We start from the raw sequence: 22703 nt of genomic DNA on the forward strand, positions 1-22703 counted from the left end.
AGAGACATTAGGTATTTTTTTCTGGAAGCAGGCAAGATGAAAAATTAACAACGCCTTTGCTGGGAATCGAACCACGGACCTCTGACAATACCGGCTCAGCATGCAGAACCACTATACCACGAAGGGATGCTAGGAAGGCGGGAGAAATACCTTATAACCTTGTTCTTTATTTTGTTGCATTTATTTATGCCTATATACATACATATAAAAAAAACATAATAATAGGCTAAAAATTAAAAGCAAAATTTTTAAACCCGTCCTGCACTATAGATATGTGTGTATTGGACGGCAGAATTTAGGGAAGTTGAAATTTTTGGAATTTGGGAAAGCACCGAGTGTCAAAATTAAGGGATGAGAAGTATTTATGATTTAGGGAAAGCACTGGGATCCAAAGTTTAGGCATGGTTAAAATTTAGAACTTACAAAAGTGCTTTGCAGCAGAATTTAGGACCTGTAGAGGCGATACCAGGCGGTTTCAAGCGCCAGCCCTAGATAAAGCCTTAAGTATATATGTGGGAGTTTATTTATTCAGGACTCATATTAGTTTGAAGCATGTGCAAGAAATAAACGTAGGTATAGTAAAAAACTAAACTATTACAATTCAGGCTTAATTCAGAACGCTATAGGAGCAAGACAAAATTTAGCGAAACCACTTGGGTTTCGTTGCCAATCTTGTGATACATAGCCAATAACGTATAACACACGCTATTAAGTTAGGCTAAAATTATCATTACTGATTCTAAGGCATTTTAAATTAATGTAGCAGACTGCGCTGCTCCCTGACCTTCTAATTTGACCCAGTTTATTAATTTTCGCAGACTGTTATTATTACAGAAATTTTATAAAAACTAAGCTTGAACTTTCGATTATGTCGAAAAGAGTTTCCAATTCTGGAGTTACAAAAGGGATCTACAAAGCGAAACCATGTTTAGAAGTCCATTAAACAAAATGTGGAATTGCTGCAAAAAATGCATACAGGCATATTCGTCTTAAAATTATGTGAGGAGTATGGCATTGGAAAGTCCACTGTATATGACACAAGAAAAAAGAAAAAGGAACTTTTTGAATTTTTTGTGGGAGCATCTTAAACAACTTGCATTGAACGAAATGTTTAATAAAGTAAACAAATATTAAGCTTTCTTTTGTAAATTTTGATACCCTTTAGATCATAATTGTTCTTTATTTCATAAATTACAATTTCGTAATTTTAATTGTATAATTTCTGCATGCCATCTTACCAGATTTAAATTGATGATCTATTATTAGGGGGACCAAAAAGTAATGTCGTTTCTACGCATGTCGACAACAACGATAGACAACAACATGCTAAGGGCAGAAGTGGACGCAAATCAATGTCAAACAATCGAGGAACTGTCAAACACTCTTAACCAACCTTGGTCGACCAAAAACATTTAAAGCAGAATGGAAAAATAAGCAAAGCAGGTGTTTGAGTCCCCCATAATCTGTCCGAAGAGAACAAAGCCAACCTATCCATCACACGCAATGTATTGCTTCAACGGCACCATACAGAACCATTTTTTGATCGCTTGATTAGTGGAGACTGAAAAATAAGTCCTATATGATAATCCAAAACTCAAAAGGCAGTTTTAATAGGGGTTACAAAGGGTTTACATCCCGAAAAGGCACTTCTGGGTATTTGGTGGAGTATTCGTGGAATTGTTCATTTTGAATTGCTGAAATCTGGAAAAACTGTTAATGTAGACCTTTATTCTGAACAATTGGATCTAGTGAACCAATCTTTAATTGGAAAATATCCGGCGATTGTCAACGGAAAAGGCGTCATTCTGCAACACGACTGTGCAAGACGAACACTGGAAAAACATAATGAATTGGGGTGGGAGGTACTGCCTCACCCACCATATTCGCCCGATATCGCACCCTCGGATTTCCATTTATTCCAATCCCTACAACATTTTCTTAGTAACAAAAAATTTCAAAATTTTGATGATGTCCAAAATGCCATCTTGAGATATTTTACTCAAAAACCAATTGATTTTTATTGATCTGGGATTGAAATCTGCATACTAGATGGCAAAAGGTTGCTGATAACGAGGGTGATTATATTATTGCTTAAAAATAAAAACTTGTTACAAATTTATTTGTTTGAATTTAATGTAAGAAAGCAACATTACTTTACAGCCCCCCACAGGATTTGGAAATATCCCAAATCCGGAATCGGCTAGTGCGGATTTCGAACTTTGTACTGTATTTATTAATACTATATGAAGAGATACTTTTTTAAATTATAAAAAATATTGCTTAAATTTTTAATGCATTTTATTCTCACTTTTTTGAAGTGTTTGTAAGAGTAAATTTTTAATTTTGCAATGTTATTGTCTGTTATTTTACATCAATATTTATAATTAAATTTTATATACAACAAAATTTATTTTGTAGATTTCAAAATTCTGCATCATATACATATTTAATACTTCTAAATATGTCAAACAATACATAAAAAGTATTATAAATTAAACATGCTTATCTTCTACTACAGAAATGTTTAACAGCAACAAAATTTAATTATAAGATTTTTCTTTTCTTTCATGTTTGCAGCAAATGCAAGAAATAAAAATAATTCTGAAGATTTTTTTTTATGTTGAAAGGTATCTAGTGGCATTAACTGCATAAGATACTTTTAAGCAAGTTGTAGCTTATATTTAAAAGAGTCGCTGATATTATCATCCAAGACTCATATTTTCAAACTACAGTAAATTTTTTTATAAACATGAGGTTTAGAATAATCACTTTCCTAAAAATCAAATAATGACACAAACATCAAGTTCTTAGGAGCCTGAATTAATCAGAATCACAGAAATTCAGTGGTTATGTAGAAATTATCCACAGCAGGACAACTCAGAAAGTTCTGGGGACAAGTAAAACATGCACCAAAAATTTTGGAATCATTTGCCATGATCTTTATTAAATAAATTTAAGATGATTTCTGAAAATAAAAATTCAACTTTTTTTAAAATTAAATACTGGAAAGCACTTTCCTGTTTTCTCACATGTGCTTAAAATTCTAATTTAGAATGCAGTTGTCAAGAACTGAATTTATTGCCTATGAAAAAATATTTCATTTTCAGATTAGATATAAAAGAATTTTTTTACCTCAGTAGTACATAGAGACTTCAAACTGCAAAATGTCCTGCAAAAAAGAAATAAAAATGCATTTCAATAGTCAGTACATAACAGAATATGCTATACAATATTTACATATAAGTTGCTTCAAAGGACTAAACTGGGAAGTAAATTTCTTCTGAAATTTAAGATGAATATGAAGAAGGTATACAATAAATAATTATGAAACTAAATTGAAGACCTTTAACTAAGAATTTAAACATGCTGCTAATTAATGTACACAGAATCATAGCCTTTAGTGCAGTAATAAGGAATAGCAAATGTAATAAACAGTAACTCTTTAATCAACACTAAGAAAACTGCTGAAACTGAACATAAAACACTAAGTTAATAATTTCAGAAACAGTTACAAAAAAATAATTGTTTAAAATCTTTACATATAACAACATAACACTGTTGGGCATAATAACAATTCAGCCTTTTAGGGCATAGTACATGCAGCAGAAAAGGTTTGAGATGGCACACAATTTGCTCTCAGTTCAGTTTTATATCCCTTTGGCCAGTGAAGGCAAACTCATTAGTCAACAGAGTCAATTATCAACAGTTCAGCACTGTATTTATTAATACTTGTATTCTCTTTTCAAGTATCTTCTTCCATTCATTCTCTGCATATGTCCAAACCATCTTATACCTTTCTCAACACTACATCTTTTTTCGCTCCACAACACTCCCTAAAATTAACTCAATATTTCAGTTTTTAAGTCTTAGTTAAACTATATATATATGTCGAATAAAACTTGATATTATACTTAATAACGATACTATTTTATTGATAAAAGAGAATTGCAATATATTGAAAAACTTGAATCGCAATAATGACTAACAAAACACTAATGTAAACAATGGCCTTGCATCTTCTTGAAAAGTTTGCATTTTGTATGTTGTTTTTCATTTTAAGCCTTATTACAAGTTTTCATGAATAAGATGACTTCTCTATTTACTCTTGACAAAAAGTTCATGCTTGAAAATTATTGATCGTATGAATATGTAGACTCGAATAAGAAAAACATCAAACGTTAGTTTTTTAAGCTGATTACATGAGTCGGGAATAATATTATTCCACATGTTTTCCTTCTCCAGATTACTTGTGCTGTGAACTAAGCACACATTTATTTTTCTCCAATGTTTCTACATCAGCACTTAAAATGTTCAAATTTCAAGTTTCATAATTTTTTTTTTTTTTTTAAATTCAGCAATTGATTTCAGAGTTGCCAATGTGAATATTAAACAGAGAAATGCAATTCCGTTGCACTAGTATTAAGAGGTTTTTTAACAAAGGCTAATGTTGCTTTGCTGATTCAGAATTCCTGAAACCTGCTGAGAAAAACTTCTGTCATAAAACTGTTGTTTTGAAATGGCAAATGTCAATATTAGATCTATTTTCTTGAGAATGTTTCAACAGGCTTGGAAAGTGAACCAAAGTTTCTGTTTCAAAAATCTTGAGCAGAAAGAGATAATTTGCTTTCAAATGAAATAACTTCTTCCAACATCAGAAAAATTGTGTTTCCTCTTCCCTATAGGAGGTTCGAATCCCGCGAACGGGCTGGCTGCATGGGTGTTTTCGTGGTTTTCCCCATGTGTAACGTGTTAAAAACGAGCCAGTTTCCCTTAGAAAGTCCTCCACAAAGGCATCCCTCCTCTTAGGCAGATAGCCCTCGAGGCTTTGCCATAATCACACACACACACACACACCTCTTCCCTATAGTTTTTTGATTAAGCTGATTTAGATGAGATGTAACGTCTACCATAAAATAAAATTTTTGGATCTACTGATCATTCATTAGTTCTGGATTATAAACACTCATTTCAAGGAGTAATGCTTTAACTTCTGTTAATAAGGATGCAAAACATTTCAAAACATTTCCTCTTGATAACCAACGCACTTTATTATTCAGCAGAAGATCTGAGTACTCGCTCTCCATTTCAACTAAAAATTCTTTAAACTGGCGATGATTAAAAGCTGTAGTAATAATGAGGTTAACAATAATATAATTATGAATTCCATAACTTTGCAAATTTCTTCTGGAAATGTCGAGCACAAAGCGCTTCTTGATGAATGATACAATGGTAAGTAAGATCTTGTCACTGATTTTTCCTTTCAAAATAATAACAAAAACGTTTCTTACCCCGGTCATTCTTTTCGCCCTGTTTGTTGCAACTGAGACAAGTTTATCGAGATTTGGTGATCTACCAGGAGACCAGAAGAAAAAGCAGAGTTGGCAGCTGTGGTTTATAAATATAAAAAACTATTTTTATTCGAATCCTGGTATATACCAACATTTTCTGTACTTTTTTTGGTTTAATTTATAAAGTAAGTTCAAAAGCAATCTAAATAAATATATATATGCATTTTTCAAGTACTGAAAAGGAAGGGCATGATGGGAATGATCTTCTAGCAATGGTGAAAGGGGTGGAATAGGGCAAAATAGGTTGAGAACCACAATGTTAGATCTTTTAAGTATTAGTTAAAAAAAAAATAAGTTTGAACCTTTACACGGCATTTAATTATTATTAAATGAAATTTGTTTACATCTAATTAGAATTTCGGAACACTTCCGCAAAGAACCCGGCAAATGTAAACATCGCCAACTTTGGCGATAATAGTTCAAACCTGGTAATCCGGCAGATTCAACCTATTCGCTTGTAAGAAGGTTGCAACCATTCCTCTAACGTTCATTTTGTTGAATTATCACCGTCATTGTTCGCATTTGCCAATTTAAATTATTCTTCACTTATTTTTTTGTATTTTCACGTTATTATTTATGAACTTTTAACAAATAGATAGAAATATTTTCATATAATAAAGGAAGTTTTCGGTGACAGATGCTAGTTTGTGGAAGAAAATATGGCGGGGAGGGGTTAATGATAATTGGTAACATGGCTGTTAACGTAGCGTTAAGCACACAGAATCATGAGGTTTCCAACCGATAAAATATTTTGACTTCATCACCTGCCAAAATATGCATTTTAAATAATTAATTAAGTAATGCTTTTATTATTGGTATGGTCATCTAAAATTATGAGAAAAACAATATTTATGGCTTAAAACTTTAACCAGATAATATATTGTTAATGCTTTTCCAACAATAACATTTGAGAAGATTTCAGGTGTGACACACAAAGGGATGATTAAACTGAAATAAAAAGTATTATTGATTCTCTAAAATGACAGAATAGTTTTATGGATACTCAAAGTCATCAAAATTAGCAAACCACTACTTGTGTAATGAATCCAAGTGCAAATGACTCTTCAAAAGTTTTATTAACAATGCTACTGAATAGAATTTCAATACTGAAAATTATTGGCACTGTCAAATATACTATGAAAGACAGGCAGTTATTTCAACATAAAATGCTTTAAACTGTTTACAAGTAAATTGATAAAAATAACATTGAAAAACTGTTTATGTAAAATGGATGTATTAAAAGTCATGCATTCATTAATTTATTACAGGCACATGGCTCTTATTGAACTAAGACTGTCACTGAATGATTGTTTGGAATCGACATTTCTTGCTGTCTGAAACTTACTTCACCTATGATGTAAATATGCAGTTGTGGTTCTCACTGACATAAAGTTTAGCCACTCCTGATCGATTATATATGTCTACTGTATTTATACCTATTATACTAATTATCAGATACAATTTTGAGAATATCAACAAGCAAAACACTTAAAAATTTAAAAAAGACACTTGTAGTAGAAATATTAATATTCTATATGAATTATGGAAAGTACATGTAATGAATAATACCATGACCAAACACTTAAAAAAAAGAATAGATTAAGTATTTCCTACCTCGATACTTGAGAAAGCAATCCTGTTACACAACACATAGTTAACTTTTGATTACATGATATTACATATTACATATTTAGTCCTACGAGTGGTTAAGAAGGCTGAATAGTGGTAGTTCAATCTCGGCTCAAATCCTGAAAAACGAGCTGGTTGTGCAGTTTATTTTTTTCGTATGTGTTTTGTGAATTTTGTGACATTTTCGTGGTTTTCCATGAGCCTATTTACCCTAGAAAATATTCACAAAAGCATGCCTTTTTCAGCTAGCTCTCACATGCTTTGTATATTGAATTAAGTACACACAAACCCTTCTTAATTTTAAAATGATAAAGTTATTAAGTTCACATTACATGCAACGAAGCTTTTTACAAGCCAGGATACTTTCTTTAACAATTACAGTGCTAATTAGTGCTGTACTTCTCAGTTATATGTGAAATAACATCTCAGTGTCACTGCTTGTGATACATTTGTTTCACTTAAGTCTTCTTATGCAGTGATAAGCATGAAATAAACAAAACAATAACATTTGAGAAGATTTCAGGTGTGACACACAAAGAGACGATTAAACTGAAATAAAAAGTATTATTGATTCTCTAAAATGACAGAATAGTTTTATGGATACTCAAAAACTCATGGTTATGCATGAAAAACCTAATCCATACATCCTTGGTGACTGATATTAACATAGTTTTTATGCTGCATTTGTGAACTACGCGGTTAAATTGAGTGAAATTGTGACTAAATTTCAGAAGACTTATAAAATTATGGTGTGAAAATTTAAATGTGAAATTAAAATCAAGGATACATTGGACAGAACAATCAAAAAAGAAATGTTGTCCATAAATATATTAATAATAATTAATGATAAAATGGACATTTAAAATATTCATATAATAAATATATACAATTAGTGTAATTAAAATAAATATATGCATTTAAAAATGATCTAACTTGGACCATATTTGCAATTTTTGTAATGTTATTAAATATGGACTTTAAATAAAATTTTTAGCAGCATACATCATTTGGGTTTGTTTAAATTATGGAAAAGCATGGGAGAGATATCTGCCTAAAAGAAAAGATGCCTTCAAGGAGGTCTTTCTGAAGGACACTGGTTTGAATCCACGTTACATATTGGGAATACCATGAAAACAATCATACAACTTGCCCATTAGCTTGGCTAACTAAACTACCAGAGTTCAGTCACTTTACTGTTTAGCTGCTGATGAGCTGTATATCAGTTGCAAAGCAGTGCACAAAAAATGATATATTCCTTGGTTCTCGTTATGAGTTACACAGGGTTCATAGCCACATTTTAGTTAAAAAAATAAGCACTTTTCAAGCACATTTTAAGAAAAAAAATAAGCACCTGTCTAATGACATTATACACAACTGCATAACCTTAATTAGACTTGTAATTTAAAATATGAGAAATGCAGTATTTATTAAGAGAGAATAAGCATTACCTCAACCATGGAAAATAATTACTTTTTTTTTCCCTTTAAATTTTAAATAACAGTTCAATTTACAGAACTAGTTTACAATGAGAGAAAAGAAAAAAAACTATGCAGAACTAAACTATATTACAAGATTTAATGATGAAATTTCAGTTCAAAATAGAGAAAATAAATAATAATAAGGCATATTTATTGTATTTGCTTGGAACCTAATAATAAATACAATTTATTTTTCCACTCATATTAATATTTAAATAATTTAAATCTAAATTCTGAATATTTTCTAAATTTTCATTGTATATCAGTTTTCTCTTAACAGATATTGCAAGCAAAGTAATTTAAGTAAAAAAGAGGAACATTTCTGAAATCAGAAGACAGAAATTTGCTTCATGCAGTCATCCTTTAACAGTAAAAGCTTAACTAAGCCGCATACTTGGAAACTGGCGAATATTCGGACAGTTGAGCGTAACTTGAAAAAGAGGAGCGGAGGGGGGGGGGTTGACTGTAGCCACTTTTTAGATTTTTCCGCTAAATAAATGCTTTTGACATTTTGATATGTGAATCATATAAAAATAAACCAATGGAACTGAAAAATATTCTGCTTAGCAAGCACAGTAAAACTCTTTTAAGTGTTCATAAACAAATCTCAAACAGAACATCAAAATTAATTAATTAATTATCTCTGCGAAATATCGCAAACCTTATTGCACAATACGTGTGCCATAATTCTTCCCTACGTGATATTACGCAATCGGAATCAACAACTGCTGAAATTGGGAGAATAAAGAACTAAATATGAGTAACTGGGGTGTTTTTCATTCTAATTTTCAACAGACGGCGTTAAATTTCCGCAATAGAATCATTCTTCGCTTGGGTTGGTAGACCACAGAACTTTTAGTCCTATTCAATCCAGATTGGAAAGTGACAAAAAAAAAAAAAAAGTCCGTTGCTTGTTTTGCAGCGAACTTGTAACAGTTTCAATATTTGAGATTTTGCGGAGAAAGGGGAGAACCTCCCAATCTTCGCACTATATAATATATTGGCCAAAAAAAATTAAATTATTTTGACTATTCGATTACTTTCCCTTTATTTAAGCCATTCCGAGTATTATTCCTAAAACGCTGTGTTAAAATACAACCATTTTTGGAAGTTTACTATACTTCAGCAGTTACTGCAACTGTTATTATAAACATTCATACATATACTCATAATATAAGCATAATGATCATAATAAACACAAATATGAACTGACCAAGCGGAACGAGAATGCAAATTATTAAGATCTGGATAGAAATTTAAACGTGTATAGTATTTGGGTGAGAGGAAAAGAATGCCGAATGTACCGAAATTTTCTACTGCTTTCGCAATTCTTTGACCAATATAACGACGGGCACCTGTCTGTACTCTTTGTGCGCACCAAAGGTTATGTTAATGCAGAGAAAGGGGGAAAAGCTATTTCCGGGAGTATGATTCACCACCTGACATTCAATATTAAGAAAAGTTGTTTATTTAGTTTCGGCTTTGGTAGGGGGAAAATAGCGCGTTCATTAAAAAAAAAGCACTAAAAGCAAAAAATAAGCATTAAAAACAAAAAAATAAGGGCTTTAAAGAAAAAGTAAGCACCTATAAGGGCCTTTATATTTTATTTTCAAATATAAGGACTTATAAGCACTTATAAGGACCGCTATGAACCCTGGTTACATGCAAAAAAGCAAGTCTTAATAAAAATCGATATGCCAAATGTAAAGTTAATATGTTGGTTTTTTCGTGCAATACATGAACATATACATAAAATTTAAAAAAATAAGTCAGAGCAGAATATAATTTATTACTAAAAAAACTTTTATGTAATCAGTTGCAATTAAGTTTCTATTTAAATGAGAATATCTATTCATTTCATTTATGCGATCATAATGGATTTTCAATCGTAGTTTTGGAAGTACTTTAAAATTATGCAATGAAGATATTAATCGTAAATTCACAATTTCTTTAGAAACTGCACTGTTAAAAACATAAATATTTTGGAATTTTATAATACTGAAAGATATTCAAAGACAGATCTCAATTTTCCCAAGAAATTGCCAAGAAAAAGGGTCATTATTACAAAGCTCAATATTACATGATTTTTCTACTTCCATTAAGCTTTACATATTGTTTTCTGTGCTAACTTGAATTAAATACAAATTTATTTTCGTGCATCGTGTTTAACCAGTTAATTTTGAATTTTCACTTTCATATGCTTAATATATTGTTTTCTCTGCTAACGTGAATTTACGTTACTTATTCTTTAATTACTTTGATTATATTCTTTAAATATCATGTTTACGCGGCTTACTTCCATGTGTTTTAATATCTCATAACCAACGCCCATCAACCATAGGTGAACTTGGCGAGTAAAACAGCAACGGCGCCAACGGGTTCTCTGTGGATGAAAATTCAGAATTTCTAAATCAATCAAACACATTCATGAAAACAAGCAATTTCAAAAGTCATTATAATAACAGTAGTCAAGAAAGCATAAAGTTAATAGCAAGAAATCTCTAACAAAGTTAAAGATCATCCATATAATCCAATTGCTATATTAATCAAAATAAATAAGAAATTCAGTACAAAGTCTGAAATCCAGACGTCCATTATCCGAAATGATCTAAAATCCGGACCTCAAAACCACCAACAACATTTTTCTCCTAGGTTTTACGCATGCACATTTGATTCCACCCCCCTCCGAGCATAATAAAACATCTGGAGTGTGCCAATTCTTAATTTCACTTTGACACTAAATGAAATACATTGTTATTGAAGAAACAAACCTTTTAGCATAAATGTGTACGATCAGGATCAGTAACTTGGTTTCATTCCTGCGTATCCGCTTTATGGTACACATCTCAAACTGAAACATTCCACATAGATACATCATTGATCTGACGCCAACCTTGGGAATCATTATTTATTATACTTTCCTTTCATCACCGCATGTTTATCAAAACATGACAACTTCAGTAATGACTCGTGTAGCGATGCCTAAACAATTTTTGGTACTTTTCCGTTTTGCCGGCGCAAGCGATAAAGTCGCCAATAATGGTACAATCGATGCCAAAAGGAATATTCTCGCTGGTAACCTTTTACGCCTCATTTTCAAAACAAGTCGCAGCTTTTTCTTATCAGATTGATTGTTTTTTTCAATACTGGCATATAATTACATAGAATTTTTATCAGATAGTTCAGTTTTATGTCTAAGGCCATTTTCAGTAGTTAAGTCAATTAGGATGCAATCACAGCTCTTACCCGAAGCCGAAAATATAGAAAAGGTAAAGTCAAGGGTTAAATTCATCAATTCTAATAAGGATACATTAGCGAAGTAAAGCACTGCAGTTTTACATAATTTCTAAGTAAGCTATTCGTACGAATTGAAATATTTCTTGCATTTAAACTTGTGTTCCAAATTAAGATTTAACTTGAAATTAATGTAGATAATTACTGAGAGCATTAGATTTTTGTAGAGTAGTTTACGTGAGATGAGATAGCTTGGGGTCACGTGATATAAACCGGCGAATTAGGATTTTGAACCATGAAAGCATAGTAAATTCTTAAATTAATGTCTTTTTACAAATTTATTGTCTTTATTTATCGGCTTTTTATAAAGTTTTAAGCGATATTAAAATGTTTATGCCTTCAAAAAATGAATTCTTAGAACTAAGATTTTTTTAATATTTTTTATGTGTATACTGTCTGTTGTCGCCAATAAAGTCTGCTTGGCGAGATTTGCGCCGGCGAAACGGAAAAGTACCCAATTTTTCTTGTTAGTAATTGAATAATAAAGGTGTATGGTAACCTTATATGTTGACATTACGCTTGGCGATGATTACAGATTTAAGTTAAATGTGCTAAAAAAATGTTTACGAGGAAACATTTACCAAACATTTCTTTCCATGTGATAAAAATAGATTTTGTTGATGATACTCATAGACTCAAAGATTAAATTTATGGCTATTTGAATTAAGAATAATTGATTTGTTATTCACATAAACCCAGAACCAGCACCAGGGCTCGTATGGCTGCAGAGACTCGGAGAATTTAGGACCCACAGAGACTGCATCAGGCGGTAAAATATCTAGCGCCGGCCTTCAATAAGGCTGAAATATATGTGGGAATTTATTTATTCAGAACTCTAATAAGCCTTAAGCACGTGAAAGAAATAGACATAAGTATGATAAATAACAAAACTAATATAATTCAGGCATAATTGTCTCAGTGCGTGATAGAAGCAAGATAAAATTTAACAGAACAACTTGTCGTTAGTCGCCAAGCTCATGATGCATAGCCAAATATGTACAGTGAAGGATAGCTAAATTTGATGATGATAGCCACTAATTTTAAAGGTTTTCGGATATAGCAAAACAAAGGCGAAATTTTCCAATTAACGGATTTTGTAAAGAAATGTGGACAAGCTGTAATAAATGAGGATGATATAAAAGAAGTTTTCATTGTGATGACAATCCTTCTCAATCATCAATCAATTAATGAATGGCGAAATCTGTAGTATAGTTCTAGATCCAGAAAATACGCTACTGATAGTGAAGAAAGTGACAGAGAAGTTACTGACAACGAGAAAATTTTGATTGACAAATTAATCGGAATTCTCGAAACAGCAGTTACAGGACATCAACAATGTAACTAAGCAAAGGATTATGCCTGTCTACAGAATTAAAGAGAATGTATTAGCGCAACAAACGGAGCAACTTAAACAACTTGCATTGAGAGAAATGTTTAATAAGGCAAACAAATCAATATTAAGCTTCTTTTTTTTTTTTTTTTTTTTTTTTTTTTGTAAATTTTGATACCCTTTAGGTCATAAATACTTCATTATTTCACAAACTTTATCCATGTACACGTCGATCTATTTTCACTTAAAAAAAAAAAATCCCCGAATTTCACAAAAATGGCATTGTGCACTCTTTTAACTTTATCCATGTACACGTCGACCTATTTTCACTTAAAAAAAATCCCAGAATTGCACAAACTTGCATTGCACACTCCCTTTACTTTGTCCATGTACACATTGATATATTTACACTTAAAAAGTCAAAGGAGCACCAAATTCTACAATATAGGGGAAAAAAATGCAAAATCTCAATAAAATACATTTTAAACCAAAAAATAAAATAACATAGAAAAGAAAAAACATGTTATATATTTAAGCACTACCAAAAGCAAATATTCACTTACCATGATTTTCGAGTTCGCTTCGTACACCCCGAGCCATGTAAAAATCAAAATATCAATCATACTCAAATGACTTTTTCAAACCAGGTACTCTTTCTGATCGAACACTTCACATAGTGACCATCTGAACTTTTCTTCCTACAAACCCATTCAAATCCATCTAAACGATTTTTACGTTCGACTAGACGCATATCCTTCCTACATACAGAACACTTATAATGGCTACTAAGTAAACCTACATTTACACACCAGTCAATTAAAGCTCTTTTCCCCTTTTGCTCCAAATTGTACAGAAACTTCAAATTAATCTTACTACATTCGGCCATTCTACTGTCTAAAGAATCAAACCAACACACACCACAAAAACGCTTACAAAACATCCCATGATTCAAAATTTCCCAGAATCATGCACCCGATTATGTCACAATAGGGTTTCCATAACATTCAACTACTCAGGCTACCATAAATGAAACAACAACTTGGTGATAAATCAAACAACAACTTCACCATAATACAAGGGGTACCTTAAAGTCTACTCTACCCCAATTTTTTTACTTGCTATTTTCAAGTTGGCAATTTTGAGAAACGTGCGGAGCAGTGGGTGATTCTGCACTCTCCCAGTTTGTCGCCAAGGGCTCTTATAGGATTTTACCCAAATTTTAATTAACATAATCTAATATTTTAAAGTTGCAATTGCATAACATTATGGGAAGAAACGTATTCATGGAAAGGTTGTTTCACATTACGGAAAGCTTCTACCAATCTACAACTTTTATTTATTTTTAATTAAAACAAATTTTAAGACTATTTAACAGGAAGAAAGAAATAAAATAGAATGGAAATATCCCCATTATAAATAATCAATAAAGATCCTGAATTATTAAAAAAAAGTGTGGAAATTTTTCTCTTCCTAAATATTTAACATTACTGGATAAATAGTAGCATTTAGGCTGATTAGCATATTTCAGCTAAATATCCACTGTATCCTTAATTCTTACTCATCTATTACAATATAAATATACCTAAGTTTGAAAAATAATATTAGGTACTTTTCCGTTTTGCCGGCACAAACGATAAAGTCGCCAATAATGGTACAACTGATGCCAAACGGAATATCTTCGCCGGCAAACTTTTACCCTTCATTTTCAAAACAAGTCGCAGCCATTTCTTATCAGATTGATTGTTTCTTTCAATACTGACATACAATTACATAGAATTTTTACAAGATAGTTAAATTTTTTGCCCTAAGACCATTTGCGGTAATTAATTACGATGCAATCACACCACTCACCTGAACGCAAAGATATAGAAAAGGAAAATCAAGGGTTAAATTCATCAAATCTAATGAGAATGCACTAGCGAAGTAAAGCACTGCGGTTTTACATAATTTCTGAGTAAGCTATTCGTACGAATTAAAATAATTCTTGCATTTGAACTTGTATTCCATAAGATTTAACTTGAAATTAATGTAGATAATTACTGAGAGAATTATATTTTTGTAGCGAAGTTTACATGAGATAAGATCACTTGGGGTCACGTGATATGAACCGGCGAATCAGGATGAAAGCAAAGTAAATTCTTAAATTAATGTCTTTTTACAAATTTATTGTCTTTATTTATTGGTTTTTTACAAAATTTTAAACCATACTAAAATGCTTATGCCTTCAAAATAAAAAATTCTTAAAACTAACATTGGTTAAATTTTTTATGTGTATACTGTATGTTGCTGTCAATAAAGTCTGCTTGGCGAGATTTGCGCCGGCGAAACGGAAAAGTACCCAATATTATAATTAAATTGTCTTGGACTAAATATCTCACAAGATTAGTAAAGTTCTGCTTCAAGTAAGAGAAAAGCAGTTATGTAATTAATTTATAATACTGTATTATATTCTACAAGACATCTTTGTGTGTTTTCCAAGAGGTTTCACCTTTCAAATTCTGCCCTGCTTCAGAAAATATGTTATAGTGTCAAAAGCTGTTAAATACATGATTTTAGAAATTTTCAGAAAGATCATTTCAAAAATTTGGTTAATCTTTGGAACATGGTAACAGGTAGTTTGGTGACATTTTGGTAAGGTGATAAAGGTTACTAGCTAGGATTTTAGCAATAATCTGAGAAGTACACAGTTCGAATCACAGATTATTTTGTCTCAGAGAAATGAGAGATCATGAGACATGTCATGTGACATTTTCCGGAAAATTCCAAACAGGATTTTAGCTAATAAGCACTTAGAAACAATTTCGCTGCTAAAGTGCAGAATCGCCCACTTATTTGTTTGGTGCTTTTTACAAGAGTAAGAAGAATTGGATTTTTGTAATTTTTTTTTTTTTTTTAATTTTTATTTTTTAAGTGAAAATAGGTCAATGTGTACATGGATAAAGTCATTTTTGTGTGCGCAATACCAAAGTGTGCACAATGCCATTTTTGTGCAATTCTGGGATTTTTTTTAAGTTATAATAGGTTGATGTGTACATAGATATCGTGTATATGCAATTCTTAAAAACGCAGCAAGCAGTGGGCGATTCTACACTTCCTCCCAATTTCGCACCTAATCTTCGTCATGATTAAGCACTTTTGTTCCATAAAAGTTCTAGCATAAGCGTAATTCGGCTAGCAGATTGTTGGAAAAAATTTTGAGTAAAAAAAAAATAAAATAAAACATGGCTTTACTTCGTGAAAACAAAATGGCATCCAAAAAAAAAAAAAAAACTAGCAGGTTGCTGTAGCAGGGATGGTCGCCAAAGTTTCGCCAAGTTACCATAATCCGAAGATTCACCAAAAATTTTACTAAAAAATTCCCTTTTTCTACTTGCAAACTAATAACAAATTTAAGAGTTTCTAGTTTATTTACAGTGTGAGCTCCATCTAAGGTATTTTGTGCGTTATGGCATTTTGTCCCATTTTTAACGAGCATTTTAAGCTAAACATACGGTTCTGAAGAATAATGGTCAACTTAATATAACATGTGACATGACGAAAATATAGTCAGCCTATTTTTGAACTTATACTTAACATCTGGATTTATTGTAAAATGAAGACTAAGAAAACGCATAATTCAAGGAAACTAACATTTTATACTTTTAGTTTCGCACATTTAAATATTCTGGCACTTTTTTAGGAAACTACACATATTCGATTACATTTGGATATCAAACATTTTACTTTAATTGTATATTGAATTCCTACATACAAACAGATCACGAATATAAATATTTTCGCTCTAGTGTAGAACTGAGTGCCCCTTCGCTTCACGACAACTTTTTTAAATTTTGGCGATGAAACCTTACTTCTGGTTACCATGATAGTTTTAACTCTGTTTTAGCTTCCTGATTTTATTTAAATGAAAATAGATTGATGTGTACATGGGCAAATTTAAGGCAGTGCGCAATGCCTAGTTTGTGCAATTCTAGGATTTTTTTTTAAGTGAAAACAGATCAATGTGTTCATGGACACAGAGTCTGTACAATTCTTTGACTTCTTATTTTTGTTTTGTGTAGCGACCATCAAGAAATTGTACCTTCCTGGTGCCGATCTTGGCATCAAAAAAAGAATCGAGAAAAAACAAGGGGCACCCAATTGTAAACTTTTACCAATATTTTGTGTATTTGAAAAAATATATATATAAGTGAATACATACACAGCAAGCCTTTTGAAGCGTTCTTCTTCATCACCCGCATCAATATCCATTGAAGTCTCGGAACTTTTAAAAAGAAAAGCACACGGTAAATAAGACATTTGTTCATTGGCGCAAACACAACCAGCGAATCAGCTTTACGTTTCAACGTTGCCAAATCGCGCAATTTTCGACAAAACTATGCTGCCAAAATTCATGTGCTTGCGTTTTTGGGAAATTTTCGCTGCTCTTTTTTCTTAAACGCACATATGTTAAAATAACTTTTCTATTAAAATTAATTTATAATAAAAAGATCTTGCCCCCCAGATGGTATAGTGTTTAGGAGCTACTCTAATTTTTCATTATTTAATTTCTTCAAATATAATGCAAGACTCTAACATTTGGTGGCAACAGTTTGAAAAGTAAAACGAACATTTATAATAGTGATTCAACGGGGAGATCAGAGATCATTATTCGTTAAGTAGTGTTCGACCCGAGGGCCTTTACCACTACATGTTTATCAATCCCCTAAGGACCTGTAAAAGTTCGTTAAATTCCATAAACTGGAAAAGTCGTATGCATTTGTAATAAAAGTGCAAAGTCTTCAGTTGCGAAGAAGTTGATCAGGGGTGACGCTGTAGCCTTGGCTACTAATGTTTAAAATTAATTTATGACTAGTAACAGCATGAATTATAAACAAATAGCTAAGTTATTGCATTTTATTTTCGAGCTATCGAAATGCGACGCTACGAGCAACGTTTTGAAACCAAAACCTACCAATCATGAATCAGAACTAGAACTAGTTGCCATTCAGCATAAAGAAATTTAAATATAAATATGAATATTAACAAAATATTAAAGTTAATTTTATAAAATAATTAAACACATGAACAAATATATGAAATAAAAAATAATTATTTCTCATGCAATAACTGGGCCACTACACTACTCCCCCACCAGTAACTAAGTTACGTTACGAAGATGGAGAAATAGGTAGTAACTAGTATTGCAGTGTTAACCACTATCAAAATAATTTAGTCAGTCCTTGAATCTAACAGGTAAACGTATAGTTCTGCCTGTGCGAGAAGGTTTTTGATTCACATCCGAATTTGAGTCCGGTCTCTGCAAATTACTGTAGTCAGGTTGTATCAACTGAGAATTTTCCTCAGCTAAAATATATGCTGGTTTCAGGCGATCCAGGGATACATTAACATGTTTTCCTTTTGTGCTAATAGTAAAATATTTGTCCTTGCGATCAATAACAGGAAATGGTCCTTCATAAGGAGGTTCCAAAGGTTTTTTTTATCCGATCTATTCGCTGAAACACATGAGAACAAGTTTTTAAGTCTTTATGGACAAATATCTGTTCAGATGAATTTTTACGAATTAGTCTCGGTCCAACAACTTCCATCTGTTTCTGGAGTTTATTAGCAAAAGTCTCCGATGCTGTCTGGATACTTGGTTCGCTGAAAAACTCGCCAGGAAGTCTGAGACTCTGGCCATAAACTACTTGCGCAATAGAATGATTGGTATCTTCTTGAATAGTACTGTTGAATAGTTTACAAACCCAAAAGTACTGTTGGTAACGTGTCCGTCCAAGATATGTTGTTGTGGGCTTTTAATGCTGTTTTCAATGTTCGATGAAGGCGCTCAACATTGCCATTACACGAGGGGTGGTAGGCAGTAGTGTGTTGTAAATTGATGCCACAGATTTTGGACAAAGCTCGTAATGTATCACTTTTAAATTGGGATCCACGATCACTAATGAGTTTACTTGGCGTTCCGAAACGCGCAATCCAGTTGCTATAAAAGGTTCTTGCGACGTTCTCAGCAGAAATATTTTCTAAAGGAATTGCTTCCATCCAATTCGAAAATCTATCTATGCAAGTAAGACAATAAATATTCCCTTTAGATGGTGGAAGTGGTCCTATGAGATCGATATGGATGACAGAAAATCTTCCTGGTGATACTTCAAACTCACCTAATTTTGTTTTGGTGTGCCGATTGATTTTAGCTTTTTGGCAATGAATGCAGGTTCTTGTCCACAACTGTACATCCTTTTTTATGTTAGGCCAAATGAATTTTGATGTCATTAATTTCATAGTCGATTTTATTCCTGGATGTGATAAACCATGAATTCTTTGAAAGACGTGTTTTCTGAAAGCCTGAGGAATATACGGCCGAACATGTTTAGTTGATGTATCACACCACAAATATTTCCCCGATGGTAGAGAACATTGCTTGAAATTCAAGGAAGTAGTGGTTTGCAAACTCTTCAGTTCTTCATCTTGAGTTTGTTCATCAGCTATTTTATCATAATCTATCGATGAAATTTCATTAACTCTAGATAACGTATCCGCCACAATATTATTCTCACCTTTTAAATATTTGATATCAGTCGAAACCTGGGAGATGTATTGAAGTTGGCGAGCATGTCTAGGTGTTGCTTTGTCAAGTTTTTGACGAAAGGCGAATATTAAGGGCTTGTGATCTGTATAAATTGTAAATACTCTTCCTTCTAGATAATGCTTAAAGTGTCTAACTGAAAGATATATGCTTAATAGTTCTCTATCATAGGTGCTATATTTTTGCTGAGTATCACTTAATTTTTTAGAAAAAAATGCTATTGGCTTCCACGAGGAGTTTTCATATTGTTGCAACACTGAGCCAATCGCCGTATCTGAAGCATCTGTAAATAACGCCAGAGGTAATTCAGAATTGGGAAAAGACAACAGTGCCGTGTTCACCAGGTCATTCTTGCACGTTTCAAACTGTTTTTCAGCTTCTTCAGTCCATTCGATTTTACGTTTGTCCCTCTTTTTAGCTCCCTTGAGATACGCATGTAACAATGCTTGATTCTTCGCTGCATCCTTTATATAACGACGATAAAAGTTAAGTATTCCAAGAAAGGTTCTAAGTTCATGAATTGTTTCTGGTCGTTTGTAGTTAGTAATAGCTTGAACTCTTTCTGGCAAAGGACGGGAACCCTTAGGTGTAATTAGGTAGCCTAGAAACTCGATTTGGGGAACAGCAAAGACAGATTTTGAAACATTAATTCTTAACCCAAATGTATGTAATCTTTCGAAAACTAATTTAAGGTGATTTTCGTGTTCTTCATGGGTACTGGATGCAATGAGTATATCGTCTAAATAGGGAAAAACGAATTCTAATCCTCTAAAGACTTCGTGAATAAATCTTTGGAACGTTGCAGGAGCATTTTTTAAACCGAAACTCATTACATTAAATTCGTATAAACCGAAAGGAGTGATGATAGCCGTTTTACATTTGTCTTCTTCTGCAATGGGAATTTGAAAATAAGCTTTGAATAAATCAATTTTAGAAAAAATATTTGTACCTCTTAAAATATGATGAAAATCTTCAATGCGAGGAATTGGGTATCGATCAGGTATCGTCTGCGCATTCAATCGTCGGTAGTCTTCGCAAGGACGATATGAACCATCCTTTTTCGTAATAAGGTGCAAGGGGCTTGACCACTGGGAGTTTGATGGACGAATTATTCCATTGTCAAGCATAAATTTAAATTCCTCTTTAGCTATAGCTAAGCGTTTTGGATCGAGCTGTCGTGCCTTTGAATAAACGGGTTGACCAACAGTCGAAATAAAATGTGTAACACCATGTTTAATTTGTGTAGGAAAAAGGTTAGGTTTAGAAATTTCGGGATATTTCGACAGTAAATCGAAAATTTTATGGATTTATTTAATGTGGTTACTGAGTAATCACTGGAAATAGCAGCGACATCACACTGGACACAAAGCTGTGTTACGCCATCAATTAATTTTTTCTTATTTATATCGACAAGCAATTTATATTTGTGAAGAAAGTCAGCTCCTAAAATACCTTTTGTGACATCAGCAATTATGAATGGAAACTGAAAATCACGACGTAATCCCAAATCAAGAGTTAGCGTTTTTATGCCATAAGTGGAAATATCTGTGCCATTAGCTGCATACAGTTTATATTCAGTTTTACATTTATTCTGTGAAGTAGCAGGAATTATGCTTACGTCAGCTCCGCTATCAATAAGAAAGTGCAAATTTGATCTTCGGTCACGAACGAATAAACGAAATTTGCGACAATCCTTCATATTTTCTGCAGCAGCGTTTGCCGCTGAACCTACTGCAGATTCGAGTTTTCCTGGTTTTTGAAATCGTTTTTTACCCAAGCACACGGAGGCTTGCATTTCTCTAGAATGAATTTTGCTCCAAAACGAAAGTGATAAAAACAAAATTTGCCAGTAGGGTCATATCGTTTACGAGGTTGGCTTCGAGATCGTGAACGTGAATTACGTAAATCCGAGTCCCTTCGTCTTGAGCGAATGGTTACTTGATCAATTTTTTGTTCAAGAAAGGTAATTCTTTGCAACAAATCATTTGCGGGAACAGAAGGAGCATTAGTACTAAATACTTCTGGTTTCCGATTCATATCACTAATTTTATCTGCCATAGACGCTAACTTGGTTACATCTTCATCACTAACTAATAATATATTTTTTATGGAGTCAGGTAGCTTCTCCAGCCATAAAGTTTTGATTAGATTTTCAGACACATCTGTAGTAGCAACTGATCTCAACTTCTGCAAACGTTGGCTTGGTTTCATGTCTCCAAGTTCGATACCAGTAATCAAACGTTTAATCCGTACATTTTCACTTTCTTTGAATAAATGTAATAACCTAATTTTAGCATTCGAATATTTTGTGGCACTATCGTTCGTTACAATGTCCCAAATATTTTCGACGAACTTAGGTTCAAGCTGTGAAACTAAATAATTAAATTTCGTTTCTTCTGAAACGATATTTCTAAGTTTGAACTGAGCTTCAACTTGAAAAAACCATATTTCCGGTTTATCAATCCAAAAAGGAGGTATTTTCACACTCACCTTATGAAGCTCCGGTGACTGTATCGTATCTTTCATAGCAGTTTCAGAAGAGTCATTTGTTGACATTTCGAAAATTAATCAGGGTCACCACGATGTAGCCTTGGCTACTAATGTTTAAAATTAATTTATGACTAGTAACAGCATGAATTATAAACAAATAGCTAAGTTATTGCATTTTATTTTCCAGCTATCGAAATGCGACGCTACGAGCAACGTTTTGAAACCAAAACCTAGCAATCATGAATCAGAACTAGAACTAGTTGCCATTCAGCATAAAGAAATTTAAATATAAATATGAATATTAACAAAATATTAAAGTTAATTTTATAAAATAATTAAACACATGAACAAATATATGAAATAAAAAATAATTATTTCTCATGCAATAACTGGGCCACTACAACGCCATATATCGGCCACAAATGAAGTTTTCGTTGGATAAGCTATAATAGCAACTAATAATTTTGGCATATCTTTTACACATTATCGTAGATTTGACACAGTATCGTACAGTAAAAATGGAAAATAATATATACAAGTCCCAGATTTTTTTT

At 32.4% G+C, this 22703-nt stretch overlaps 1 protein-coding gene and 1 long non-coding RNA gene across 17 annotated transcripts in view; one reads left to right on the forward strand and one right to left on the reverse strand.

The window, feature by feature from the left end:
• LOC146998815 (uncharacterized) overlaps positions 1-7978 on the forward strand; it is a 94074-nt gene extending 86096 nt beyond the window's left edge. The window contains exon 2 of the long non-coding RNA XR_015039738.1: positions 6617-7978. This is a non-coding gene — a long non-coding RNA (uncharacterized LOC146998815). The remainder of the gene's footprint in view (positions 1-6616) is intronic.
• Positions 1-22703, reverse strand: part of LOC146998813 (uncharacterized) — a 940238-nt gene that overhangs the window by 453166 nt on the left and 464369 nt on the right. For 6 of the 16 annotated variants that reach the window (XR_015039731.1, XM_085811702.1, XM_085811697.1 and 3 more), the window contains exons 1-2: positions 17278-17971; positions 3133-3169 (exon numbers count right to left, since the gene is read on the reverse strand). The exons of 1 other annotated variant lie outside the window; for it this stretch is intronic. Coding sequence is in view for 3 of the 15 variants with exons in the window: in XM_085811702.1 (XP_085667828.1) it covers positions 3133-3169; positions 17278-17375 (135 nt within the window). In the remaining 12 variants the exon portion in view is untranslated. Of the gene's footprint in view, positions 1-3132; positions 3170-10751; positions 10839-17277; positions 17972-22703 lie in introns of those variants that run through there. 9 more of the 16 variants (XR_015039727.1, XR_015039728.1, XR_015039729.1 and 6 more) reach the window with 5 other exon arrangements.

The sequence above is a fragment of the Stegodyphus dumicola genome, chromosome 2 (genome assembly GCF_044657685.1).
Source record: "Stegodyphus dumicola isolate Sdum_Otavi_A_Nest chromosome 2, ASM4465768v1".
Lineage (NCBI taxonomy): Eukaryota > Metazoa > Arthropoda > Arachnida > Araneae > Eresidae > Stegodyphus > Stegodyphus dumicola.